This window comes from Hippocampus bargibanti, linkage group LG05 (genome assembly GCF_051943395.1).
Source record: "Hippocampus bargibanti isolate YZ-2025 linkage group LG05, ASM5194339v1, whole genome shotgun sequence".
In the NCBI taxonomy this organism is placed as follows: Eukaryota; Metazoa; Chordata; class Actinopteri; order Syngnathiformes; family Syngnathidae; genus Hippocampus; species Hippocampus bargibanti.
Window position 1 is genome coordinate 27,265,599 of NC_142738.1, and position 25,603 is coordinate 27,291,201.

Sequence of the window (25,603 nt, forward strand, 5' to 3'; positions counted from 1 at the left end):
GCTGTGCTAAGGGAAGGAGAGAACGTCCCAGCTGAACGCACGGAGCGGGAGGACAGATCTTTGGGGTGGGGGGAGGCAAAGACGGAAGGTCAACTGGATGAGAAAGGTAAGCAAGTTATTCCATTTCCTACAACAAGGAGACAGCAGTGTGTCCTTAGAATGTAAATTCATTCCCATTGGGGGAGGAGAAAAGATTTTTTAACAAATGTTAGTTTAGTATTTTGACAGTGCGCTCAAATTAATAATTAGGTGATTTCAATTGGGAGGGTTCGTTGTAAAGAAGGATGAATGAGAGTATTCATCCATGTGCAAACATGTTCAGAGGGAGCAACCCTAAATGGAAAAGTTTTTAAAAGCTCAAGGAAGCGACATTTAAGTTGAGTTGGAAGACAAAGAGCTGAGTGTGTTCATGTTTGTGGGGCCGATGTCAGGTAGAGAAATTGTTTTTATATTTATTTTTTGGTGTGTGTGTGTGTGTGTGTGTGTGTGCGTGCGTGCGTGTGTGTGTGCGTGCTTGCGTGTGCGTGTTTGTGTGAGTGTGTGTACATATGAGTGAGTTTGCTTGTTAAGGTGCAACTGATTTGTCAATACATTCGACCACTGTGATTCATGGGCATCATTGGTTGCAAATGGTAAAAATCCAAGGATATTTGACAACCATTAAAATGAATTGAGGAGTGGGGGGTATCCTACTTCTCCAACAAACGCTGATCTTATATGCGTTTTGGAAGAATGTTCAGTTGTGTTTGACACTGTCAGACATTCATCTTTATTTTATGAACTATTGGTGTCATCGGAAGTGTCAGACTTGAACGGTAATGAACGCTGCAGCTGTTAATTAAATATGTGCTGTGGGGACTTAACAGTGCATACTGTAACGCAAATATGGGCATTTATACAAATGACATAAAAAAACACTGAAACACACGTAGGCAAAAACTACTCGGACACCCTGGAAATGAAAACAAACAAGTTGAAGGTTAACTGACACAGGGATAAAAATAAAAAATAAATAATTTTTCAAAAAATGTTTTGCATCTGCACACGAGCTGACAACTGTTACCTTAGGTATCTTGCATTGACATTACTTGCTCATTACTACTCTACACTATGTTGTTATTTCTTGTACATGATACTTGTTCATGTTAAGCGCTTTGTTGCAGCTTCAGCAGTTGTTAAATTGCGATATAAATCAATATGTATTGTATTGTCATACATTTAAAAATATTGTAAGTCAAGTTTATTTTAATGTATAACAATTTAAAAAGAGAGGATAAAGGTACAGTATATATATCAGTAGTGTTTATTAATTTTTATTTTTTTTTTATGAAGGGAGTGGGGGGTTATCTACCTGGATTTTCTTTATTTGCGGGCTGACTCGCTTCCTATCCTCTGTGAAAAGCAGGGAGCCACTCTAACGTTATCAGTTAGAATATGACCACACATTGAAACGGCAGCTGTGTCTTCGAAAAATTCACAGTGGGTCTTGGACTGCCTTTTACCACAATTTTAGGAAGTACCTAAGTAATATTAACAGTTTAAGTTTCTGTGAAAAAAAATGCATACGAGTTATGAAAAGTTTAATATCTTGAAATACTATGATATACAGCGATACCTCAGCTTACGAACTCAATTGGTTCCCAGAAAGTGTGTAAAGCGAAAAGTGTCTTCCACACATTAATTTCCCATAGGAAACCATTAAAAATGAGAATAGTCTGTTTCCAGGTCCCCATAAACATAATTTTCTACTAAATAAGCCTTAAAACTACACAAAATATACCTTATTGTATGTATAATAAATGTGCTATTGTATTGTAATTAAAGAAATAAACTGTACTGTATAATAAAGTCATTCATGGTCGTTGATTTAGTTGCCTCTTGATGATATCCGAGTGTTGCCATGCTTTCTCGGCGATAATACCCTCACTCACAATAATAATAATAATAATAATAATAATAATACATTTTAAGTGCCTTTCAAAGCTCTCAAGGACACTTTACAGTCACAGACAAGCACAGGTACGATAATAAATAAAATATTATCACAAATACAATGCAATAAATAAAATACAATTATAAATAGAAACAAGAGAGAGAGCTACACAGAAAATGCAATTTTCTTTAATCCAAATGAACGGAGGTTTTTCAACCTCTTCTATTGCCTGAGACCGTTGCTTAGACAACACAGAACACCCTTAGCCACACGTAGCAATGGTCGATTTAGCATACTGTTACTGGGACGTTAAGTCCCACCAACGCACACCTCGTTCGTGTTTTTCGATGATCTCCTTCTGCTCGACCGTAACTTTTCTTTTGTGTCCTCTTCGGCGTAACACTAGCCTGTGGTGGGGTCTTTTTTTGTCCCAAACAAGTAGTATCCACTGCATAACACATTTCACTTCCACATTTCTTCCATATTTAAAATGACCTGGTGGAATTTTGTATAGAGGTGTCAAATTACCGCGTGAGTTGCGATTAATTAATTACCCTTTCCGCCGTTTTCAATCGCGATGACAAAGGTTAATTATTTTTTTTGTAATCTCTGCTTTTATTGTTTCTGTCGGTTAGTTGCCTTTTTCTAACAGCCCTTTTTATGTGTTGGTTTCCTGTGTTAGAGCTGTTAGAGGATGAGGTAACAACTGTCAGTCACAGCATGAAGCCGGCATTGATTGGGTGCCATTGTGTCAGGCTTGTTTAGCCACGGCTCATAGGCTCTCATTGGAGTTTGGCGGGTTTATAAAGCAGCGGTGAGCCTTTGAGAGTTTTCAGCCCAATAAATGGAAATTTTACATTCCTAAAACACCCACACGACACAATTAATAAAAGTAGTGTTGTGCCTAATTTGGAAGGAGTTTGCTTCGCAACGAAGCATCTCAAATTTAGCCTCCCACATCAATGCAAAGCACCGTGCAGTAGCGAGTGCAGCCGCAGCTAATGTTAGCACCGAAAGCAATTTCGCCAAAGTAAAGCTCCTCGACAAACTAAACTCAAGATCAGCCCACGGACGAGGCATAGTTGAGGTGCCCTCTCGAGACTATACTTGGAGTCATTGATGTTTATTTCTGCACTTTTATCTAATGAACAGTGTTATTTTTGAGATAGTAATTTACAGCAATGTGATTTAAAGGACAACCAACGTCACGTTTTTGTTTCCTAACTGACATCAGAAAAACGTTTTATAGCATCTGAAATACCCAAAATACGCAGTATGATATTTTTATTCAAATGCAAAACACCAATAAAAATGATTTAAAGTGTCCAAAATCTGCAAAAAATTGAGCTGCGAATTGGGCATTTTCAGAAAGTCCCGCCTTCAGTTCGTGACGTCACGCCAAGACGTCTTGCATTGCTGGAGAATAAAAACAATGGCTTCAGATTCGGAGAATATGCTTTCTTGTTACACATCCAGTTACGAATATGATTCAAATAGTTCTGAAGAGGAAAGCATACCTGTTTGCAATCGATTAAAGAATTTATTCCGTGCCATTTTGAGGCAACATTGGGGGGGAAATGTCTCACCCAAAAAGACGCAGAAAATGGTCACCGAGCTCCCGTGAGGAATGAATCAGCCCATTTCCACAGGCTGATAAATTCCTTACATGGAGCTACACAATTCGTCCGGAGACGTCGGTTGTCCTTTAAGGGTTCTACTTATTTATTGTTTATTATTTGAAGCATGTTCAGTGTTAAGTACAGTAAAGTCTCGTTATATCGATACTCAAGGGAGTCCGAAAAAATATCGATATAACCGGGACTATCGATATATCCGATCCTGCGCCGAACTGCATTAAACAAAAGCCGCCAAAAGAGGGCAGCCAAGCGCCATATAAGAAACGGAGCTGGCCATTAGCTCCCCTTTTTGTTCCCCCAATGTTGCCTCAAAATGGCACATATAATTCTTTAATGATTGTAAACATGTATGCTTTAATCTTCAGAACTACAGTGTATTTGAAACATATTCATAACTGGATGTGTAACAAGAAAGCATATTATCCGAATCTGAAGCCATTGTTTGGATTCACAAGCAATGCAAGACGTCTTGGCGTGAAGTCATTTTTATTTGCATTTGAATAAAAAGTGACATCGGCTGTCCTTTAATACACAGTATGGAATGTTAATAATTTTCAAAATCATCGCGCTTCAGCAGACAAAACAAGAAACATTGTTGCAAAAAACGATTGCATTCATATACAGTACAGTGGGCATGTACATAACACAACAGGGAAACTGCAACGCTTACATCTTACTGTATTATGTATACAATTTAAAAAAGTCATCAATCTTCTTCTGCTTCCCATTTTTACCTTTGAACACAAACACTTCAATCTCGTCTGCTACACACGAGCTAGCGTCTGAAAATGAAAATGGCTCTGCTACACGAGTGCTGGGCACGTAACCAAGTCACCTGACCAAGTCGACCAATGGCGCGACTGATGGCGTGACACGTAACCAAGACACGTGACCAAGTTGACCAATGGCGCGACCGATGGCGTGTCACGTGACAAAGTCACACGGCCAAGTCGACCAATAGCGCGACCGATGGCGGCTCATGTGACCAAGTCGACCAATGGCGCGACCGATGGCGGCTCACGTAACAAGACACGTGACCAAGTTGACCAATGGAGCGACGGATATATCGATGTAAACAACAAAAATGGCCGGCGGGGGATGAAAAGGAGCACCGTAATAACCGGATTATCGTAACAACCGGGTATCGTACTAAACGGTACTAATTATACATAAAAAGACTAGAAATGTGCAAGGGAAACGAAAATAATATCGTAATAAGCGGTATTATCGATATAACCGATATCGATATAACGAGACTTTACTGTATTTGAATTTCTCAGGAAAAAAAATGTTTTGAAAAAAATTGTTTTTGATGTTAACCTCAGCAGTCTCGAAGTGTGGTGTTCTGTTTTGTTTATTATTTTGTGATTCTTTGAAGATTTACAAAAACAATCGTTTATTCATTCATTGTCCTGACCGCTATATCCTCACGAGGGTTGTGTGTGTTGGGGGGGGGCTATCCCAACTCTCTTCAGGCAGTAAGCGGGGCACACCCTGAACCGGTTGCCAGCCAATCGCAGGGCTATGGCTGGGACTGCATCTGTACAAGTCTATTGAAAAATAATAATAAAACAAGTTAGAATGCAACAGTTTCTTTTATGTTTTGATCTGCCTCAATAATGTAATGAATTAAAATGAAAATAGGGGTTCTCGCAGTCATTTTTTGATGAGATTAAAAAAAAAAGGTTAATTAGATTATTTAATTACAGACCCCAATTAATTGGTCACACATATTTTGATCATCTGACAGCACTAATTTTGTCTGGGTACAATGGATGTAATTCAGTGTCACCCCGCAGTGGCACTAATGAAAAATAGTAGCCCCTTCCAGCATTGAAAGTTGTCGATTCGTGGTGTACACAATGCTTAGCCATCATTCACACATTCGAGTCCCATCAGCATGGTTTACTGTTGACATTAATTTAAACAGTCACACTCTGAATCACAGCAGAAAAGTGGGATTGCAAGAGGCTGCATTTAACTTTGCCTAAAGAGCCAGAACATAGAGTTTCTTCCATTTTACCATCACCATGTTGGGCTGGCTACGTCAGAGTATTTTATTCTCACCATACTGGATATATTAAATTAGATAAACAAGCACATTGGAATTTGTGGGTTAAAGCAAATCGAAAGTCCACTTAACAAACTGTACATATATTTATGTGGGCTACCCAGATTTGAACATAATGATGTATCTATCACGCGATGTCTCCTGCCTTCTGGTGGAGAAGTTTTGATGACGGCTGGTTGGGAGGAAATGTATGGAGGGGGTACATGAAAGGAGAGTATTGTACCTCCAGGTACATTGGTCCTGAGCAACAGCCACACCCAGTCTGACCTTTAATCGACTATGTACACCTTCCTGTCAACAGAGGCTCCAGGATAGCCTCGTGAGAATGTGATATGAAGGGGGAGAATGAATGCATGAATGAATGTCATGCATATTAGCATATTTGACAATAAAGCTCACTTTGACTTTGACTTTTGGCCCCTAGAAGTAGACGAGGCTACCTATTGCTTTCCATTTTGAAAGGAGTTAACATAGCAATACGATTTGCACAAGATCTTGCTGTATTTTTGTGTGGAGAGTTTTAGGAGTGTCTGCTGGATGACTGACTAAGGGACGGTATGGGGAGGGGCAGGATGGAGGGAGATGGAAGACACAACACTGATAGGAAGCATTTGACTCCCCGGGCCCAGTCTATACACATCCAAAATGGTCACTGCTCAATAAAATCAAACTGGCATGTCTCCAACAAACAATTACAATTATATTTTTATTTTCATACACGTTAGGTTTCAAACTTGTGACCTCTCTCATCATTTTGCTGAATCTTCACACAGAGAGAAATTGATGGATCAGATTTACATTTTATGTTGAAATGATAAAATATAGTGGCAGTCAGTCTGAATATATATATATATATATATATATATATATATATATATATATATATATATATATATATATATATATATATATATATATATATATATATATATATACAGTAAAGTCTCGTTATATCGATATTCAAGGGAGTCCGAAAAAAATATCGATATAACCGGGACTATCGATATATCCGACCCTGTTTGCATGTAATTTTCTCCGCGCGTGCATAGAAATAGTATCGATATAACCGGGACTATCGATATATCCGATATCGATATAACGAGACTTTACTGTATATATATATATTGTGATATCACGAGAGGCTGTGTCCTGGAGGGCAAATACATCCCCCTAAGATGGCTCCACCCAGAGAGAGTCTTGGCCCCATCTGGTGGAAGGCAGCAATTAAAACCACACACCTGCAGCTGATCAGGGCGGGATTGGCAGGCAAGGCTCTTAAGGCAGAGAGCCTCTGCGTGTGGAGCTTGGGGAAAGACAAGCTCGATTGCTGTGCTCTGTGAAGAAGTTGATTGCTGCGTGGAACTCATTGCCAGTTGGGACCACACGACAGGACACTGGATTTGGACCTTGCTAAGGTGGCTAGGCTAAATGAGGAGGACGTCAAGAGGGGTGAGGCCTAGAGACTCAACCCTGCTTGCAAGTCAGGAAGCCCAATATCAGGCCAATTTGGCTCTCCTGGAGGAGCAAAGGAGAGTCAATGAACTGAAGGCAGAGGAATTGCTCTTGCAAAAACAAATGGCCGCCCGGGTGAAGGCGGGGGACGTTTTAGCCAAGATGGGGGTGACGGATGATATTGAGGCGTACCTGCATACATTTGAAGCAACAGCCACCCACATACAGAAACCCGCTAATTCCCTTACCCATCATTGAGACCCCTTTTCAGAGGCTTGGGCTGGACATAGTCGGACCCCTACCAAAAAGTGCGAGGGGACACCAGTATATTTTAGTAATGATGGATTATGCCACCCGGTTCCCAGAAGCTGTCCCCCTCAGAAAGGCTACCACAAAGCAAATCGCAAAGGAACTGTTTGTTCTCGCCAGCCGGGTAGGGATCCCAAAGGAAATACTGACCGACCAGGGAACCCCCTTTATGTCCAAGGTCATGAAGGACCTGTGTGCCCTGCTCAAGGTCAAGCAGCTGAGAACCTCCATCTACCACCCACAGACAGATGGATTGGTAGAGCGATTCAACAAAACACTCAAGGCCATGATGAGGAAAGTTATCAAAGAAGATGGCCGGAACTGGGATCAACTGCTCCCATACTTGCTGTTTGCCGTGAGGGAGGTACCACAGTCTTCTACCGGTTTCTCACCCTTTGAGTTGTTGTACTCTTACAGGCCCCGGGGACTGCTGGATATCGCCAAAGAGGCTTGGGAAGAGTAGCCGTGCCGACAACGTACCCTCATCGAGCATGTGGGGGACATGCGGGAAAGGATGAAGGCCATTTACCCCATAGTGCGAGAACACATGGAAGCGGCCCAACGACAGCAGCAAGCCTCCTACAATAGACCTGCCCAGCCTCGAGAGTTCAAGCCAGGGGACCGAGTGCTGGTCTTGGTACCAACCGTGGAGTGCAAGTTCCTGGCATCCTGGCAGGGGCCCTTTGAGGTCATCGAACGCGTGGGGGAGGTGAACTACAAGGTGAGGCAACCTGGTAAGAGGAAACCTGAGCAGATTTATCACGCTAACCTCCTAAAGAAATGGCATGCCAGAGAGGCGCTGTTTAGTTGCCTACCCCCCAGCAAGGCGAAGGAACCGGCCAGAGAAGACGTCCAGACGGGTCCAAATTTGTCCCCACACCAACGCCAAATGACCCTCGAATTGGTTGAGCGTAACCAAGACGTCTTCTCCTCCATACCTGGACACACGGACGTGGTGCAACACGACATACGCACCACACCTGGAAAAACGGTCCACCAACGTCCATACCGGGTGCCGGAGGCCCGTAAGGCAGCCATTCAAGAGGAGATACGGAAGATGCTGGAACTTGGAATAATTGAGGAGTCCCAAAGTGCCTGGGCAAGTCCGATCGTGTTGGTTCCCAAGCCAGATGGGTCAATACGATTCTGCAATGACTATCGGAAGTTGAATGAGGTGTCTGAATTTGATGCGTACCCGATGCCTCGTGTTGATGACCTTATTGACTCCCTGGGACAGGCACGCTTCATCACCACACTCGACCTCACAAAGGGTTATTGGCAGGTGCCCCTGACCCCGGCATCAAAGGAGAAGACAGCCTTCGCCACACCTGAGGGGCTCTACCAATACACCAGGCTCCCGTTTGGTCTCCATGGAGCACCCGCCATGTTTCAGCGCCTAATGGACCGGATTCTCACCCCCCACAAGAGGTACGCAGCAGCATACTTAGATGATGTCGTCATACAGAGTCCCGACTGGGAGAGTCACTTACCCCGAGTGCAAGCTGTGATTGACTCCATCAGAAAAGCAGGTCTCACAGCAAACCCAAAAAAGTGCAGGTTGGCATTTGGCGAGACCAACTACCTGGGCTACACTATAGGACGGGGGCTGGTGAAGCCTCAAGAAGCAAAACTACGGGCTATACAAGATTGGCCCCAACCTCTTACCAAGAAGCAGGTGAGATCGTTCTTAGGCATGGCTGGCTACTATAGACGCTTTATCGCTGACTTTGCTACTATAGCAGCCCCCATGACAGAATTGACGACCACAAAACACTCCCGATTGGTGAAATGGAGCCCAGAGGCCGAAATGGCCTTCGCCAATCTAAAACGGGCGCTATGTTCCAGTCCGATCCTGGTGGCACCAGACTTCAGCAAGGACTTCATGGTGCAAGCGGATGCATCGGAAGTTGGTCTGGGGGCGGTACTCTCGCAAGTACATGGAAGAGAGGAACATCTCATCCTGTACCTTAGCAGGAAGCTGTTGCCCAGGGAAAAGAATTATTCCACCGTGGAGAAGGAGTGCCTTTCCATTACTTGGGCGCTGGAGTCATTGCGCTTCTATCTCCTGGGAAGACGCTTCACGGTGGTCTCTGATCATGCTCCTCTCCAGTGGATGGCCAGGAACAAGGAGACCAACAGCAGAGTAACCCGATGGTTCTTGAGCCTGCAGGCCTTTAACTTCTCTGTTGTCCACAGGGCTGGCAAGCGCCAAGGCAATGCGGATGCCCTCTCCCGAAGGGAGGCCTTCATGGCCTGTTTCGCATCCTTCACCCCGCCGAGGACGTCGGTCTCAAGGGGGGGGGTGTGATGTCACGAGAGGCTGTGTCCTGGAGGGCAAATACATCCCCCTAAGATGGCTCCACCCAGAGAGAGTCTTGGCCCCACCTGGTGGAAGGCAGCAATTAAACCCACACACCTGCGGCTGATCAGGACTTGATTGGAAAGCAGGGCTCTTAAGGCAGAGAGCCTCTGAGTGTGCAGTTTGGGGAAAGACAAGCTCGATTGCTGTGCTCTGTGGAGAAGTTGATTGCTGCGTGGAACTCATTGCCAGTTGGGACCACACGACTGGACACTGGATTTGAACCTAGCTAAGGTGGCTAGGCTACATGACGAGGACGTCAAGAGGGGTGAGGCCTAGAGACTCTTGTAAAGAACTCCGTCTTCAGTTTTACCTCAGAAGAGACTTTATTTTGATTTAAGTATTGGAAGAGACACTATTCAAACCTTTGTTGCTTGTGAATCCCCCCTGAAAACCTTTGATTAAAACCTTTGTTTGTATCCAAACCTGTTGTCCATTGCACTTCTTGTCCTGTCCCACTGAGAGCCAGCCTCTCATGATATCACAATATATATATATATATATATATATATATATATATATATATATATATATATAAGATAAAGATAGAGAGAGAGAGATAGTAGTGTGTTTTTGCAACATAGTAAGTAATCCCACAACTATAGCACAAATAGTAACAGTCTTCATGTAACTTAGTTGAACATCCAATGTGGAAAAGTATACGAATATTAAAGAGCACTCAATGTAGGCGAAGAACCTGTTCCTCAGTGTGCTCTCCGAATACAAGAAGACTGAGTAGTCCGATAAGAGCAATTGAAATCGACCTTGACCATTTTATTTGTATTTTCATGTGACATGTCTTTTGCACTGTTCATGATGTCAAGGACTAATGTTGATGTGTTTTCAACTGATGAAAAAAACACGACATGGCAGTTGGGTCAGCTATTGACACTTTTCCAAGTGTCGAAAAACTCACTTATGCACCGGTGATGTCAAAAGACTGACTGTGAGAGTCAAAGGGGAAGAACATTTTAATTCGGTTCCCAGAACTTTCCAAAACCATTCCATGAGAAGTCTTGCTCTGTGTTCAGGAAAAATAAAGTGTTCAACTGAAAAAGTGTAAATCACAGGTGTCAAAACGTCTGTGTAAGCTCTCAGTCATACAGGAGTGGTCCATCGATGAGAAGGTTTCTTCAGCCGTCATCTGTACAATTTTGAAGGTTTCGGAGCCGCCATGCCTGGACTTTAGGGATATATAAATAAGGCCGATACGACCAGTCAGGCTTTAGTTCGCTGACGAAGCCTCTTGGATAGGAGGCGAAACGTCCGAAACCTTCAAAATTGTACAGATGACGGCTGAAGAAACCTTCTCATCACAGGTGTCAAAGTCAAGGCCAAAGTGGCCCGCCACATCATTTTTTTCGGCCCGTGAAAGCATATCAAACTTGTTAAATTCCATGATGCTTGCTAAAATGCTAACCAAAATGTCATGTTTTTGGATGTAAACCACAATATCAGTCATTATTCTTCACTTCAGATTTGAAAACTAGTTATTCATTAATTTGTTGTGTGCTCTATATGTAATATGTGAAGGGGATTAAACATTCTAATGGCTTCTTCAAATTCATAACGGCCCTCGAGAGGAAACCATAACTACAATATATATACATACACACACATGTATATATGATTCCCACAATGATCATTTGAGCTCCAGCTCTGTACTTGAACCAAACTTACTCTACAGCATAAGTGTCAAAGTCAAGGCCCGGGGGCCAAATCCAGCCCGCCACATCATTTTGTTTTCGGCCCGCGAAAGTAAATCGAATTTATGAAATTCCATGATGCTTGCTAAAATGCTAACCAAAATGTCATGTTTTCGGATGTAAACGACAATATCAGTCATTATTCTTCACTTCAGATTTGAAAACTAGTTATTCATTAATTTGTTGTGTGCTCTATATGTAATATGTGAAGGGGATTAAACATTCTAATGGCTTCTTCAAATTCATAACGGCCCTCGAGAGGAAACCATAACTACAATATATATACATACACACACATGTATATATGATTCCCACAATGATCATTTGAGCTCCAGCTCTGTACTTGAACCAAACTTACTTTACAGCATAAGTGTCAAAGTCAAGGCCCGGGGGCCAAATCCAGCCCGCCACATCATTTTGTTTTCGGCCCGCGAAAGTAAATCGAATTTATGAAATTCCATGATGCTTGCTAAAATCCTAACCAAAATTTCATATTTTTGGATGTAAACCACAATATCAGTCATTATTCTTGACTTCAGATTTGAAAACTAGTTATTCATTAATTTGTTGTGCGCTCTATATGTAATATGTGGAGGGGATTAAGCATTCTAATGGCTTGCCCAAATTCATTGCGCTCTATATGTAATATGTGGAGTGGATTAAGCATTCTAATGGCTTGCCCAAATTCATAACAGCCCTCGAGAGTAAACCATAACTACAATATGGCCCGCGGCAAAAAAAAATACTTAAACACCCCTGGTGTAAATCAACACTGAGTCGTGTTTTTCATATTGAGACATTTAAGTTCCTTTTCTACACCCAGCTGGCCAATCTCCTTTTATTTCTTGCCATTTGTTTTCCATGTCAAAATTTTGGCCCGCACTACAATTATATTTGGTCCACAAGATGATTTTAAATATGTATTACATCTGGCCTGCCGACCCGTGATAGAGCGCATGTTCCGCTAAAGGTGCCTACACATTGAACGGTCAAGTTCTGGGTAGCGTCAGCGCAGCCATTCATTGTGTATGTAAGTCAGCGTCGCGTAAGGATGGTGTTTGACCTCTTGACGCCCGATTTAAAACATTTTTAATTTGAGCGTCAAAACGCTGTGACAACATCTATGCGCGGCCAATAGGAGAGCAGCCAGTGCTGGGGGCGGGAGTTCGAGATGTGGAGCAGGAAGCTCAGTTTAGCTGCGGCGAGGCGGTAGAAGGGGTGTGGCGTCACCGGTGCGCACCGCAGCTTGGATGTCTTTCAAGCCCTTGATCTCCTTGATGTGCGTCGCACCCTGACGCATATCACACACTTGAAAATGGTATAAAAGGAGCTGTCGCGAGACAGAGAGAATCAGACTCATCTCGGACTCAGACCCAGACAGACACACACTCGCAGAGACCTGCTCAGCATCGCACAGAGTTTCACAGCACGACTTGCTCGACTCCACGCCACGATCAAGCTCTGCGCGTCACCTGCCTGGGAGATCTGACAACGAACCTACTTACAAATAAAGAGAAACATCAAACTCTTTATTGGCGAGCCAGCCAGGAGGATTTTTTTTCTCTACTCCTCCTTAGCTCAATCAACTCTCCTAATGGAAAGAGACCAGATTATTTCCGCCGTCTCCCTCAAACTCCCCCCCCCGGCACAATGACATGGAGCTCTGGTTCCAAGTGGTTGACTCCCAATTCGTCAACCGTGGCATCACCCAGGAACCACCAAATTCCACTATGCGGTCGCTGCCCTCACTCCGGAGCTGGCTGGTCGTGTGCGCCGAGTCATTTTCGATCCTCCGGCTGAAAATCCTTACTCTGCCCTGAAACAGGAAATCCTGAAGCAGACCACCCTCACGGAACATCAGAGGTACGCAGGAGGCATGACGTCGAGCTTGGGGACAGCCGGCCCTCCCAGCTCCTGCAACGCCTCAAGACGGTGGCGGGCAACAGCCTCAAGGACCAGAGTTTCCTGCGGCATGTCTTCATAGAGAAGCTTCTCCTGATGATCCAAGCAGTCCTGGGAACCACACTACCCAACCTTGCAGGAATTGGCCGCCCTCGCCGACAAAGTTGCGGAGGCGTACGCGGGGCAGCCTACCGTATCTGCCATGTAGCGCTCTCCGACGCCAGGGCCCTCAACTGATGCTCTCCAACTGCTCGTCGACGAAATGCGTGCCCTGCGAACCGAAGTCCGGGAACGCAGCCACAGTCGAGAACGCCGCCGTAGTCGCGGACGCCGCCCCATTCGAGAGTGCAGCCCAAGCCGCAACCGGAACCCATCCAGCGCGGACCCCGACCTGTGCTGGTACCACCAATATTGGGGCAACCGGGCCAAACGATGCAGCGACGATCCACTTGCCTGGCGCCTCCACAACCAGCCACATCTTTTATGTCCGCGACCACACATCAAGGAGACGATTCATGGTGGACTCGGCTGCTGACATCAGCGTTCTGCCACCTTCTCCTACAGAGCGCCGGACGCTGGAGTGTCCTTGCAAGCTGCCAACCCCACCACCATCAAGACGTATGGCCAACGGTTTCTCAACCTCGACTTGGGCCTACGTCGCTCCTTCCCTTTTATCTTCACCATTGCCGATGTTCCTCACCCCATCCTTGGCGCGAACAGGTCAAACTTGTGCAGGCACAAGTTTGACCTGTCCGTCAACATCCGCAGGAAGAGGTTGACTGATGAGACGACCGGCCTGTCCGTGCACGGTAGGACGGCCAACCCTGCGCTTCTTCATCTCTCGCATGTACCATCTCCTTCATCTTCTCCATTTTGCACGCTCCTTCGACGATTCCCCGACCTGACCAACCCCAGCCGGATGACCCTACCTGCCCCCGACGTTGTTCACCACATTGTGACCACTGGTCCCGCGAAGTTTCAACGTTTTCGCCGCCTTGCCCCGGCAAAACAACGGATTGCTGAAGCCGAATTCAACCACATGCTTCAGCTTGATATTATCCGTCCATCGGACAGCAAATGGGCCTCCCCGCTGCACATGGTCCCCAAGGCGAAGACAGGCGTCTGAGGTCCCTGCGGTGACTACCGAGCGCTGAATTTCGTCACAGTTCCTGACCGCTGCCCTCTTCCTCACACCCACGACTGTGTGTCCTTCCTCCACGGACAAACAGTGTTCTCCACCATCGATCTGGTAAGAGCCTACCACTAGATTCCTGTCGCGAAAGAGGATGTTTTGAAGACGGCCGTTACCACCCCATTTGGCTTGTTTGAGTTCCTTCGCATGCCATTTGGCCTTTGGAACGCCGCTCAGACTTTTCAACGATTCATCGACTCTGTCCTGCGCGGTCTTGACTTCTGCTATGCCTACATCGATGACATCCTCATCGCCAGCAACTCCCAAGACGAGCACCTGCAGCACCTGGAAACAGTCTTCAAGCGTCTGGACGAGCACGGCCTGGTCGTCAACTCCGACAAGTGCGTTTTTGGCCAACCCAAGATCAAGTTCCTTGGCCACCTAGTCGATGACAAAGGAGTATGCCCTCTACCCGGCAAGGTGCAGGCCATCCGTGACTTTCCCACACCCGAGACCGGTAACTCAATTACAATGATTCCTCGGGATGGTAAACTTCTACCGACGCTCCATCCCGAACTGTGCCGAGGTTGCCCTGTTACTAAACTCGCTGACTGGCAACAAGAAGAAGCATGTTCCCGTTGACCTCTCCTCCGAGCAATTGGAGGCTTTTCAACGGCTGAAGGATCTCGTTGCCGATGCAACACTCCTAGCTCACCCAAGTCCCGATGGTCAGTTGTCTCTCATGGTTGACGCCTCCACGGTTGCAATCGGTGCGGTTCTCCATGACGGCCTCAATGGTGACTCTCGACCCATCGCCTTCTTCTCCAAGGCCCTCCAGCCGGCCGAACGCCGATACTCCACCTTTGGCCGGGAACTTCTTGGTGTCTACCTCAGCGTGAAGCACTTCCGGCACTTCATCGAGGGTGGACGTGTCATCATCTATACCGACCACAAGCCACTCCTCTCCGCCATCCCCTCGGCATCGACGAAGTACCTGGAGCGAGAAGTTCGCCACTTGGACTACCTCTCGCAATTTGACCTTGAGTTTCGCCACGTCCAGGGGGCTAAGAACAAGGTCGCAGATGCCCTTTCTCGAATTGAGATCAACGCGATCCAGTTTCCTGACGGTCTTGACTACGATGAGATGGCAGCAGCCCAGTCCGACAGCGTCCCTTGACCACTGGTTCCCGACTCCTTCCGGCGAAAGGTGTTCGACTCTCTGCACAGTCTCTCTCATCCTGGAATTCGTGGCACGACCAAGATGCTGGCGAAAAGGTTTTCCTGGAAGGGACTGCAAAGAGACGTGCGAGACTGGGTGCGCGGCTGTCTACGATGCCAACGCTCAAAGGTCCAGCGCCATACAAGGTCACCCATGGGGATTTTTGACACGCCGGACGCCCGGTTCAGTCACGTCCACATAGATCTTGTCGGACCCCCCCCCCTCCCTTCCGTGGCTTTCGGTACTTGTTGACTTGCGTTGACCGCTTCACCCGATGGTGCGAAGCCCTTCCCTTGTCCGACTGCAGGTCCGAAGCTGTTGTCGGTGCCTTCCTCGAACATTGGGTCGCCCGCTTTGGATCACCGAAGACCATCACCACCGATCGTGGAGCCCAGTTCGAGTCTGCACTATTTGGCAAGCTGTGCCATTTTCTGGGATGTGAACGAAACCGGACGACTGCCTACCACCCAGCTGCGAACGGCATGGTGGCATGGCCTCCATCGCCAACTGAAGGCCTCCCTGATGTCTGCCGACAATGCCGAACACTGGGTGGATAACCTGCCTCTGGTGTTGCTGGGCATCCGCTCCACGCTAAAGCCCAACATCAACTCGACTCCAGCGGAGCTGGTGTACGGCACCAGTTTACGCCTGCCTGGTGAGCTGCTAAACCCGACCGAACCCTACGACTGTTGACATCAATGATCTGCTCACCCGCCTCCGGCAGTTTGCGCTGGGTCTGTGGCCCTGGCCGCCGCGAACATCGTACCAGCCGACGCACGTGGATCCCGCACTCCTAACATGTACGCATGCCTTCATGCGGTGTGATCGGGTGTGTAAGCCCCTCCAGCCCCCTTACGATGGCCCGTATCCCGTCCTCTTCCGCAGTGAGAAGACGTTCCGGATTCAAATCAACGACCGCGAGGATACAGTCTCCATCGACCGACTCAAACCGGCAGTCATAGAGCACACGTTGCCGTGGTCCCGAACACCGACGTCGGCCACACCACCAACAACACCCCCCATGTCCGGTGATCGACCTTCTTCGTGCCTGGCCTCTCCGTGTAGCTGAACGACCCGGAGCGGCAGACGTGTGCACTTCCCAGAACGTCTCACCTCCTACCGGCTCTTCTGAGTGCGTCCAGCTCGTTTTTTTTCCTGCGTCGCCTTCAGATCCAGGAGGGGAGCCCGGTGGCGTCACCGGTGCGCACCGCAGCTTGGATGTCTTTCAAGCCCTTGATCTCCTTGATGTGCGTCACACCCTGACGCATATCACACGCTTGAAAATGGTATAAAAGGAGCTGTCGCGAGACAGAGAGAATCAGACTCATCTCGGACTCAGACCCAGACAGACACACAGCTCGCAGAGACCTGCTCAGCATCACACAGAGTTTCACAGCACGACTTGCTCGACTCCACGCCACAATCAAGCTCTGCGCGTCACCTGCCTGGGAGATCTGACAACGAACCTACTTACAAATAAAGAGAAACATCAAACTCTTTAGGGGCATTGCCGTCCGCGACGCTTTTCGTTTGTGTCTTAAAAACACAAATGGAAGAGAAATGGAGCAGGCTCGATGTGTAGCAGCTTCCATGTGTGGCAATCGTCCCGCTATTGCGGCAGCACTTTTCTGTCTGTTTTGATTGCTGAAAATGCCGCGGCATTGGCGATACTCCGGGGTTGAAGTGTCGGCGATTTGCTTACATTGAAGCCTAAAAATGTAGATTTGAACTTTTTAGCAACCCCTTTACGTTCATTGTGAATAACGCACCAAGCAATCTACAACTGGAGCTCATTGAGTTGCAGTGTCATGACACGCTCAAGTAAAAATATGACTGTCTGTGCTGCGCAACTTCCACCTTACCTCCCTGACACGCTGCCCGAACTCCGTGCCCAAGCTGCGCAAATGCTTTCTATGTTTGGGAGCACATATATGTGCGAGCAACCGTTTTCTTTAATGAAGATGAACAAAACACCACATTGGATCCGTCTAGCGGCTAGACTCCAGAGCCTGACTTAAGAAATTGATGAATTTGCATGTAAAAAGCGATGCCAAGTATCTGGCTTGGACCCATGTGCATCATCAGAGTAAATGAACAGTGAAAAAAACTAAAATGGATAGTATTATTTTAATTTTGTTGTTTTAATTTATTTTAAAATTCAAGTGTAATATTTTTAGGATGTTAATACGGTAGTTTACTGTATCTTAAAGATACAAACATAAATTAATAACAAAAATGGTCTGGCCCTCAACAATGTTCTTTTTTTAATGTTGGCCCTCTGTGAATTTGAGTTTGACACCCCTGCTCCACTGAAGAGTTTTCCTACATTCATCATTCTTATTTTCCATCTTCTCCTGCGCTCCATTTGCTTTCTTATGCTAACCTTGGCCATATTGTGTGATGCACCTCACCCCCTCCCCAGATGACCTCCCGCTGCAGGAATGCGGTGAACATCGTGGTCACCACCCTTTTTGCAGCAGTGGTCCTCTTCACCATCCTGCTGGCCTATATCACAGGTTAGCTTGTCGGTCGGCTTCTTTGATTTTCAATGACATAATGGATCTGACTTCACTTTGCTCTGACGCTAAACAGGTTACAAGTTCATCCAAACTGAGCAGCACCACCTCTCCTTTGGCCTCTATGGTGCCTTCCTCTCTCTCCACCTTCTCCTCCAGAGCCTTTTTGCCTTTCTGGAGCATCGTCGCATGAAGATCCCCACCCATCCTCAGCATCTCCGCCGCTCTGTTGCCCTCTGCATCGCTGCCTACCAGGAGGACCCGGACTACTTAAGGAAGTGTCTACGCAGTATCAGGCGCATTTCTTTCCCAGGACTAAAAGTAGTGCTGGTGGTGGATGGGAACCGACCGGAAGACCGTTACATGATGGACATTTTCCAGGAGGTGATGGGAGGGGTTGATCAGGCGGGCACCATGGTGTGGAAAGGAAATTACCACAGCGATGGGAGCGAAGGAGGGGCTGTCGGAGGGGGGAGCACAGTTCATGTGGAGGAGGCGTTACGAGTCACTCGGCTGGTCAGAGGTTGTCGCTTTTCCTGTATCATGCAGGAGTGGGGAGGGAAGAGGGAAGTGATGTACACGGCCTTTAAATCATTGGGGGACACTGTGGATTATGTGCAGGTAAGAACCGCTCACCAATAAAAGCCTTATACATGTATATAAAAAAATATCCTGTGACTGTAAAGTGTCCTTGAGAGTTTTGAAAGGCGCTTAGAAATTAAATGTATTATTATTATTATTATTATTATTATTATTATTATTATTATTATTATTATTATTATTATTATTATATATGTATAATATGAGCCTGAATTTCAAAGATGGGATGCTTATCAATTCATTGGAAGGGGCTATCAGCTCATGTTGTTTCATGTACAATATTCACTTTAGATTCAAATTTTTTGACTATGTTCGCATATCAGAACACTCTCAAATTGTCCATCCCAATCATCATCTGATTCCCATTGAGACGAATAGAAATGCCGTTCATCTGTTCCGAGCCACCATTAAACAGCAACATCCAAATCAATGCATACTTGAATTTGGACTGATCATTCTGGTGGGCGTCTGTTGGTCACCGTGGAGCGTTATAAATAACTGTTCACGCTCAGGCCACTTCACACTTAGCTTCAAGCCGGGATTCAGAAGCCAATCCCATTGCAACTCAAATGGGATTCTGAAATCTTTCCTTCCTATAAAGCAGAGATGTCTAACTTGTCCTGGAGCGTCGCTGTCCTGCATATCAGAACCAGAATCATCTTTATTGGCCAAGTATGTCTGGTGGAATACGCTGCATTAATATCATCATAAACAAGGACATAACAAATAAGTATGGAAAAGCATTTCTTAATGCAAGTGATACCTCTCAGGAACAACTGTGAGACAACATGCCAAGTATCAAGTTGAACTAAAGTGATCAGTGGTAGAATAAAATACGATAACAGTTGTCCAAGTCTCCCTGTTGCAACACACCTGATTCAAATGATCCTATCATCAGCAAGCTCTGCGGAAGCCTGACATTAAAACTGATCAATTGAATCGGGTGTGTTGCAACAGGGATACTTTGAAAATACACAGAACGTTTGGCAATTTGCAAGAGGATTTAACGAACATTATGTGTCATAATTTTTTGCGTCTTCGAACGTTCGTTTGGCAATTTGTATACTCAGCACCGGCGGCCAATCAGAAGCCTGCTTCGGACTACACCCTGACTCAAAAGTGTACTTCAGAGTTTTGAAAGCCGCTGAAAAAGTGGAGTCCTCGTAGTGTTAAGCAGGAAACACAATGCAAACGTTGCACGCCCGCACTCCCTCACGCCCTCACGCCCTCACGCCCGCATGCGACAACAGTTGGTCACGGAGAGAGCATACACCCGTGCGCCGCTCAGCTCCCCACCCTCGCGTACGCACTCACGCGTCGTATTGGCGTTCTAACATCGATTGATGTTCGAATGCCGAAGCAAGAATATCTCAAATATTTTGTTCGAACACCGATTTGTTCGATCAGTGATGTGTTCGATTTGTTCGAGAACCGAGGTACCACTGTATATGAATGTGGCTAATTCATATATTGTCTGCTATATGTGTTGCTGCACAATTTGTCTTCAAATATAATGTATGTTGTTTGATGGGTTTCAACACAGCCACGTTGCATAGATCCTAATTATTGCCCATGTTAGCATTAAACTGAAGATGGCATGAAATGAAAGGTATCATGTGGCATGATACCTGCCAACATGACAACAGCTTGTTAAAAAATGAACAAATAAACTAATAAATAAACGATTAAACTAATAAATAAACACCACTAAACAGATAAATAAAATAACATTAAATAAACACCAAAATAAAATCATGAATACACAAATAATCAAATTAATAAATAGGACATGTTTTTTTTGTGAAACCGAGAAGCACACCAGCACATCTTGAAAGCACAAAAATCTGATGTAACAGCTCAACTGGAGATCTGAAGGCTTCACAATATACAACAGAGCAGGATGATGAGAGAGAGCAAAATCACCAACCTTGTTCATGTAAAAAAGAAATGTGAACATGCTGAACTGTTATTAGATAATATTTTTGTACTTTTGGAAATATACAAACCCTTTATTTGTGGAATAACCAAACACACTCAGATTGTTTCTCTAGCAACCCCGTCCTGTAAATTCTTCTCTGACGGGGATGTTGTGAGTGACTGGCTACCAGTCCAGTTTACTCTGGTGGGATAGCTTTCAGCCCGTGCCATGGTTACGATGACACCCATAATAATAATAATTCATTTCATTTATAAGCGCCTTTCAAAACTCTCAAGGATACTTTACAGTCACAGGTTACATTTTTCTGCGGGTGAGCAGTGGCTGGCTGCGCCAGCGTTCACTCCACCCGGAAGTGACAATTGTGTAATAATACTTTGTTTTAGGTTGGTTGCTTTTAATCTTTTAAGCTTTTAAATCTGCTTGCTTTTATACGCTTTCTTGGTTAACAGCAAGTAAAGGGACTTAGTTGATGGTACCCTTGAAACATTATCATTAAAAAGAAAAAACAGTCATTTTTGATTTATCTTAGCGTGGAAAAATTAGTAGGTTGCTTTTTTTCCAAAAATATTTTTGCTGGTCAGAAACAAACTTACAATGTGAATGTCAACAAACAGCAAAACAACTGACTGTATAACAAACAGCTTTATGTGATTTTATAATCATTATGACACATGCATATTTCTTTTATGAACCCTGAGTGGTGGGAAACAAAGCACTAAACATGTATAATCCAAATCTCTACTTTTGTTGAGACACGCAGTCACAGAAAGAAAAAAAACAGAAAAAAACTTTTAGTCACAAATACAAAATCGTTTCATGAAAAAAGTAACAAAAAACATTTACTCCAGAAGAAGATTTGCATATTTATTCTAACTACAATGCATTTTGTAAATTTCCCCCATTGTATATACCAGGGTGGTTCCAGGGTCGTATTGAAAATTGATGGCTGGCATCCCCTGGCGAACAACTTCCAAATGGCAACTTTTTGACAAGTCCATCCTTTGTTCTCTGCCGAAAGGATACAGTCATGATCCATGAAATTTTGGGCAACAGACCAAGCGGTACGGTCACTCGGGTATGCTTGCTGTGTCTTTTCCAGGTGTGTGATTCTGACACAGTTCTGGACCCAGCATGTACCATTGAGATGTTGAAGATCTTAGAAGCTGACGCGGCTGTAGGAGGAGTTGGGGGAGATGTACAGGTAGAACTTCGGCCAGAGTTCACCCCCAAAATATCTCCCGGAAATATATGAACAGTTCTTTCCTATTTGTCAGATCCTGAACAAGTATGACTCCTGGATCTCATTCCTCAGCAGCGTCCGTTACTGGATGGCCTTCAACATTGAGCGTGCTTGTCAGTCATACTTTGGATGTGTCCAGTGTATCAGCGGTCCTCTGGGGATGTACAGGAATTGCCTTCTCCAGCGCTTCCTGGAAGCCTGGTACCATCAAACCTTCCTCGGCTCCAAGTGCAGCTTCGGCGACGACCGTCACCTCACCAACCGAGTGCTCAGCTTCGGTTACAAGACAAAATATACAGCCCGATCGCAGTGTCAGACTGAAACACCAACTCAGTACCTGCGTTGGCTCAATCAGCAGACTCGCTGGAGTAAGTCTTACTTCAGGGAGTGGCTCTATAACGCTTTGTGGTTTCATAAGCACAGCCTCTGGATGACCTATGAATCTGTGGTCACTGGGTTCTTCCCGTTCTTCTTGGTCGCCACGGTCATCCATCTCTTCTACCGTGGAAGACTGTGGAACATCTTGCTCTTCTTGTTGACCGTCCAGCTGGTTGGAATGTTGAAGGCCACCTACGCCTGTTTCTTGCGGGGTAGCTTGGTCATGATTTTCATGTCGCTCTATTCTCTGCTCTACATGTCCAGCTTACTCCCCGCCAAAATATTTGCCTTATTAACAATCAACAAAGCAGGGTGGGGAACTTCAGGCCGCAGAAAGATCGTGGTCAACCTGATCGGTGCCGTCCCTGTGACTGTGTGGACGACGGTGTTGCTTGGGGGCGTGGTGTATACGATTTACTGTGAAACACTGCAGCCATTGAATGAGTCTGAAAAGGTTTTGTTAATAGCAGGAACAATACTCTATGCCTGCTACTGGCTCATTCTGCTAGTGCTTTACCTTGCAATTGTTGCCAAGCGCTGCAACAAACGGGAGGGTCAGTTTCACCTGCCGTATGCCGAAGCATAATACCGCTTGAAGAAGGTCAACAACATGAGGATCAACTGCTGTATCCGCACGCCTTTGTGAACTGCCGGAGCAACTGCACAGTCATGTCTATACTACCGGTGCTAAAAGGGACGGGCATGTGAAATCCAAGCAGCGAGGTGGATATCCAGTCAGGAGAAAACTTGCGAGATGACTGCATCCGTGAAGCATGACACCGCTTGCACGGAAAGGAGTGACCCAGTGTTCATACACTTTATTTGAACATCACGTCGTCCATGGGTACGGGTTCGCTGCGCAACCACAAGTGGTCCGGAAGGGTCATCGTGATGCATTGAGTTTATCCAAATCAAAATAAGTGCAGGAAAGCAGGTTTCTTTAATTTAAATGTTGTGACTCCATATAAATGATACATAAAACTACAGTATTTAGAGCCTAAACCAGCAAAATATAATATAAAAAAATTACTGATTTGATTGGTTGGTCAACTGAAGTGACCAACGACCCTGACTCTAAACAGTCATTATTTCCATTTGAATTTCATGATTTGTTCATTTTGAGGAAACAACCACACGAAAAGATTCCCTGTCATGCTGAATATGCTCGTCCTGACAGGTATCAGGATGAATCATGTTTTACAATTGTGTAAAATAGTTGGAGCAATAATAATAATAATAATAATAATAATAATAATAATAATAATAATAATAATAATAATAATAATAGTTGTATGATGTGTATCCAAATTGATTCCAAACAATATATCACACAAAACACCATTGGGGGCTAGCTTTTGTTTTCAACTCTTTCAACAAATATCTCTTATTTTGCATTTACAATTTGTGTTCATTATCATGAGCAACTACAAAGACTACAAAGACTACAACTACAAAAAAATGAAAAACTACAAAGAGTCCTTTGGCAACACAAAATTCCTACTTATTTCAAACCGATATACACTTTAAGGCAGAAATTAGTGCATCCAAAAGATAGGCTGCGAAATGAAGAACAAAGTAATGTAGTTTATTCAATACATTGTAAGAATGAAAATTGTAAAGAGCACTACATTGGGGAGACTAAACAAATTCTCAAAAAAAAAACGTTATCAACATCGCAGGGATAATACTAGTGGGCCTCAATCGGCAGTACATATGCACTTAAAAGCCAGCAACCACTCATTTGACGACAATGAGGTTAAAATCTTAGCGAAAGAACATAGATGGTTTGAAAGGTGAGTAAAAGAAGCAATTTTCATAAAACAACTAAATCATTCATTAAACCGGTTTGGTGGGGTGAGGTTCAATTTGGATCGTTCGTACAACAGCCTACTTAGGCAAAATAGGATTAGGAATACTGATGAGGTGATACCGGTGGAAGTGGGGCATTCGGGCCAGTCAGACCAATAGGAACAATCAGTGGAGTGGCAGGGAGTAGTCCTCTGCTCCCCCCAACCTGAGAGCAGGGACCTATCATAGCAGAGTCCACCGCCATGTCTGGACAGTAGGGATATACGTACATATAGGGCCTAAACTACCAATAAGACTTTAGTTTGCTGACGAAGTTTCTTGGATAAGAAGCGAAACGTCCGACACCTTCAAAGAAGTACAGATGACGGCTGAAGAAACATTTTCATCAATGGACCACTCCTGTACGACTGAGAGCTTACACAGACGTATCAAAGGGCATTGTTCTCCTGACCTCTTACCGTGAATGTAGAAGACAATATTTATGATTGTAAATAAGGACCAAAGACATTTCCTTGTGAGTGATTTGGGAACTTTATCTTTTCTGCTTCACATTTTTTTTCTAGTCACCCAAAAAAAGGCAATTCAGTGTATCAGATCTGTCCTGTTCGATGATGATCTCAGAAAATCACTGGCAGTTTTCTCAGTCAATAAAATATGATCTGCCTTTGAGACAATACTGCCATTCATTCACATTTGTATGTTTCCATATTTGCCTTGGTCACAATGGATGCAAGGTGCTTCATAATTTCGGTGATTTCCTCAGCAAATGAGCAAAAAGGTATAATTGGTAGATGGGCTTTTCTATCTTTTACTAATGCCACTAGTCGGGAGTCACACTGACTTTAAAAGACAGGCAGAGAGCAGACTTTGACTTGGTGCTCGTCAATACATATAGACAAACAAGCAATTCTTCCCTTGTTCTGTATTCAAACTAAGAACCATGTTTTTTGATTTTAGAGCGAAAGTGGAATACCAAGAAAAAACACAACGCTCCAACTCACCTGCCAACAAATGAGGACAAGCGGGATTGTAAATGTCTGGAAAGATGAACAGATATTGAGAAATAAAATCCAGTGCTAGTGTAACAAAAGATATACAGTATTGTCCTACATCTACACGACAAAACAAGAATTTTTCCTTAGCAATCTATTACTTTACTACCCTTCTCTTCTATGCCATTGTGTACTTCTAGAAGAATTCTCCCAGCATCCTCCGTAGCTTTGTCTTCACAGAAATTTCAATGTCCACGCTATCCAAATGCATCTCCTTGTGACCCCTTTGATCTTGGAGAAAAAAGGGGAAAAATACATACCATACCAGCCAGGTTAGGTACAGCGATGTTCTTTTCAACCAGGCACTGTCAGATTCTCAGCACCGTGGCATTATGAGCAGGTATAATGT

General features: G+C 44.8%; 1 protein-coding gene across 2 annotated transcripts; it reads left to right on the top strand.

Annotated features, from left to right (window-relative positions):
* has3 (hyaluronan synthase 3) lies at positions 1-25,357 on the top strand. Of its 2 annotated transcripts, XR_016114989.1 has the most exons (6): positions 1-106; positions 18,143-18,236; positions 18,313-18,857; positions 21,875-21,976; positions 22,050-23,237; positions 25,160-25,357. XR_016114989.1 is itself a non-coding variant. In XM_088996515.1 (5 exons), the coding sequence occupies exons 1-5, from the start codon at positions 98-100 to the stop codon at positions 22,977-22,979; spliced, it is 1,680 nt and encodes a 559-aa protein (XP_088852641.1). In that variant the 5' UTR covers positions 1-97; the 3' UTR covers positions 22,980-23,608. The 2 variants fall into 2 exon arrangements, 1 of the variants encoding a protein (XP_088852641.1); XM_088996515.1 differs by lacking the exon at positions 25,160-25,357 and having other exon boundaries at positions 22,050-23,608.
* The last annotated feature ends 246 nt before the right edge of the window (positions 25,358-25,603 follow it).

Bases quoted from the DNA above. Each gene is read 5' to 3' on its own strand.
- has3 (XM_088996515.1), top strand. The intron at 18,858-21,874 runs GTAAGAACCGCT...TGTCTTTTCCAG, and splicing joins ACACTGTGGATTATGTGCAG to GTGTGTGATTCTGACACAGT. The intron at 21,977-22,049 runs GTAGAACTTCGG...CCTATTTGTCAG, and splicing joins GAGTTGGGGGAGATGTACAG to ATCCTGAACAAGTATGACTC.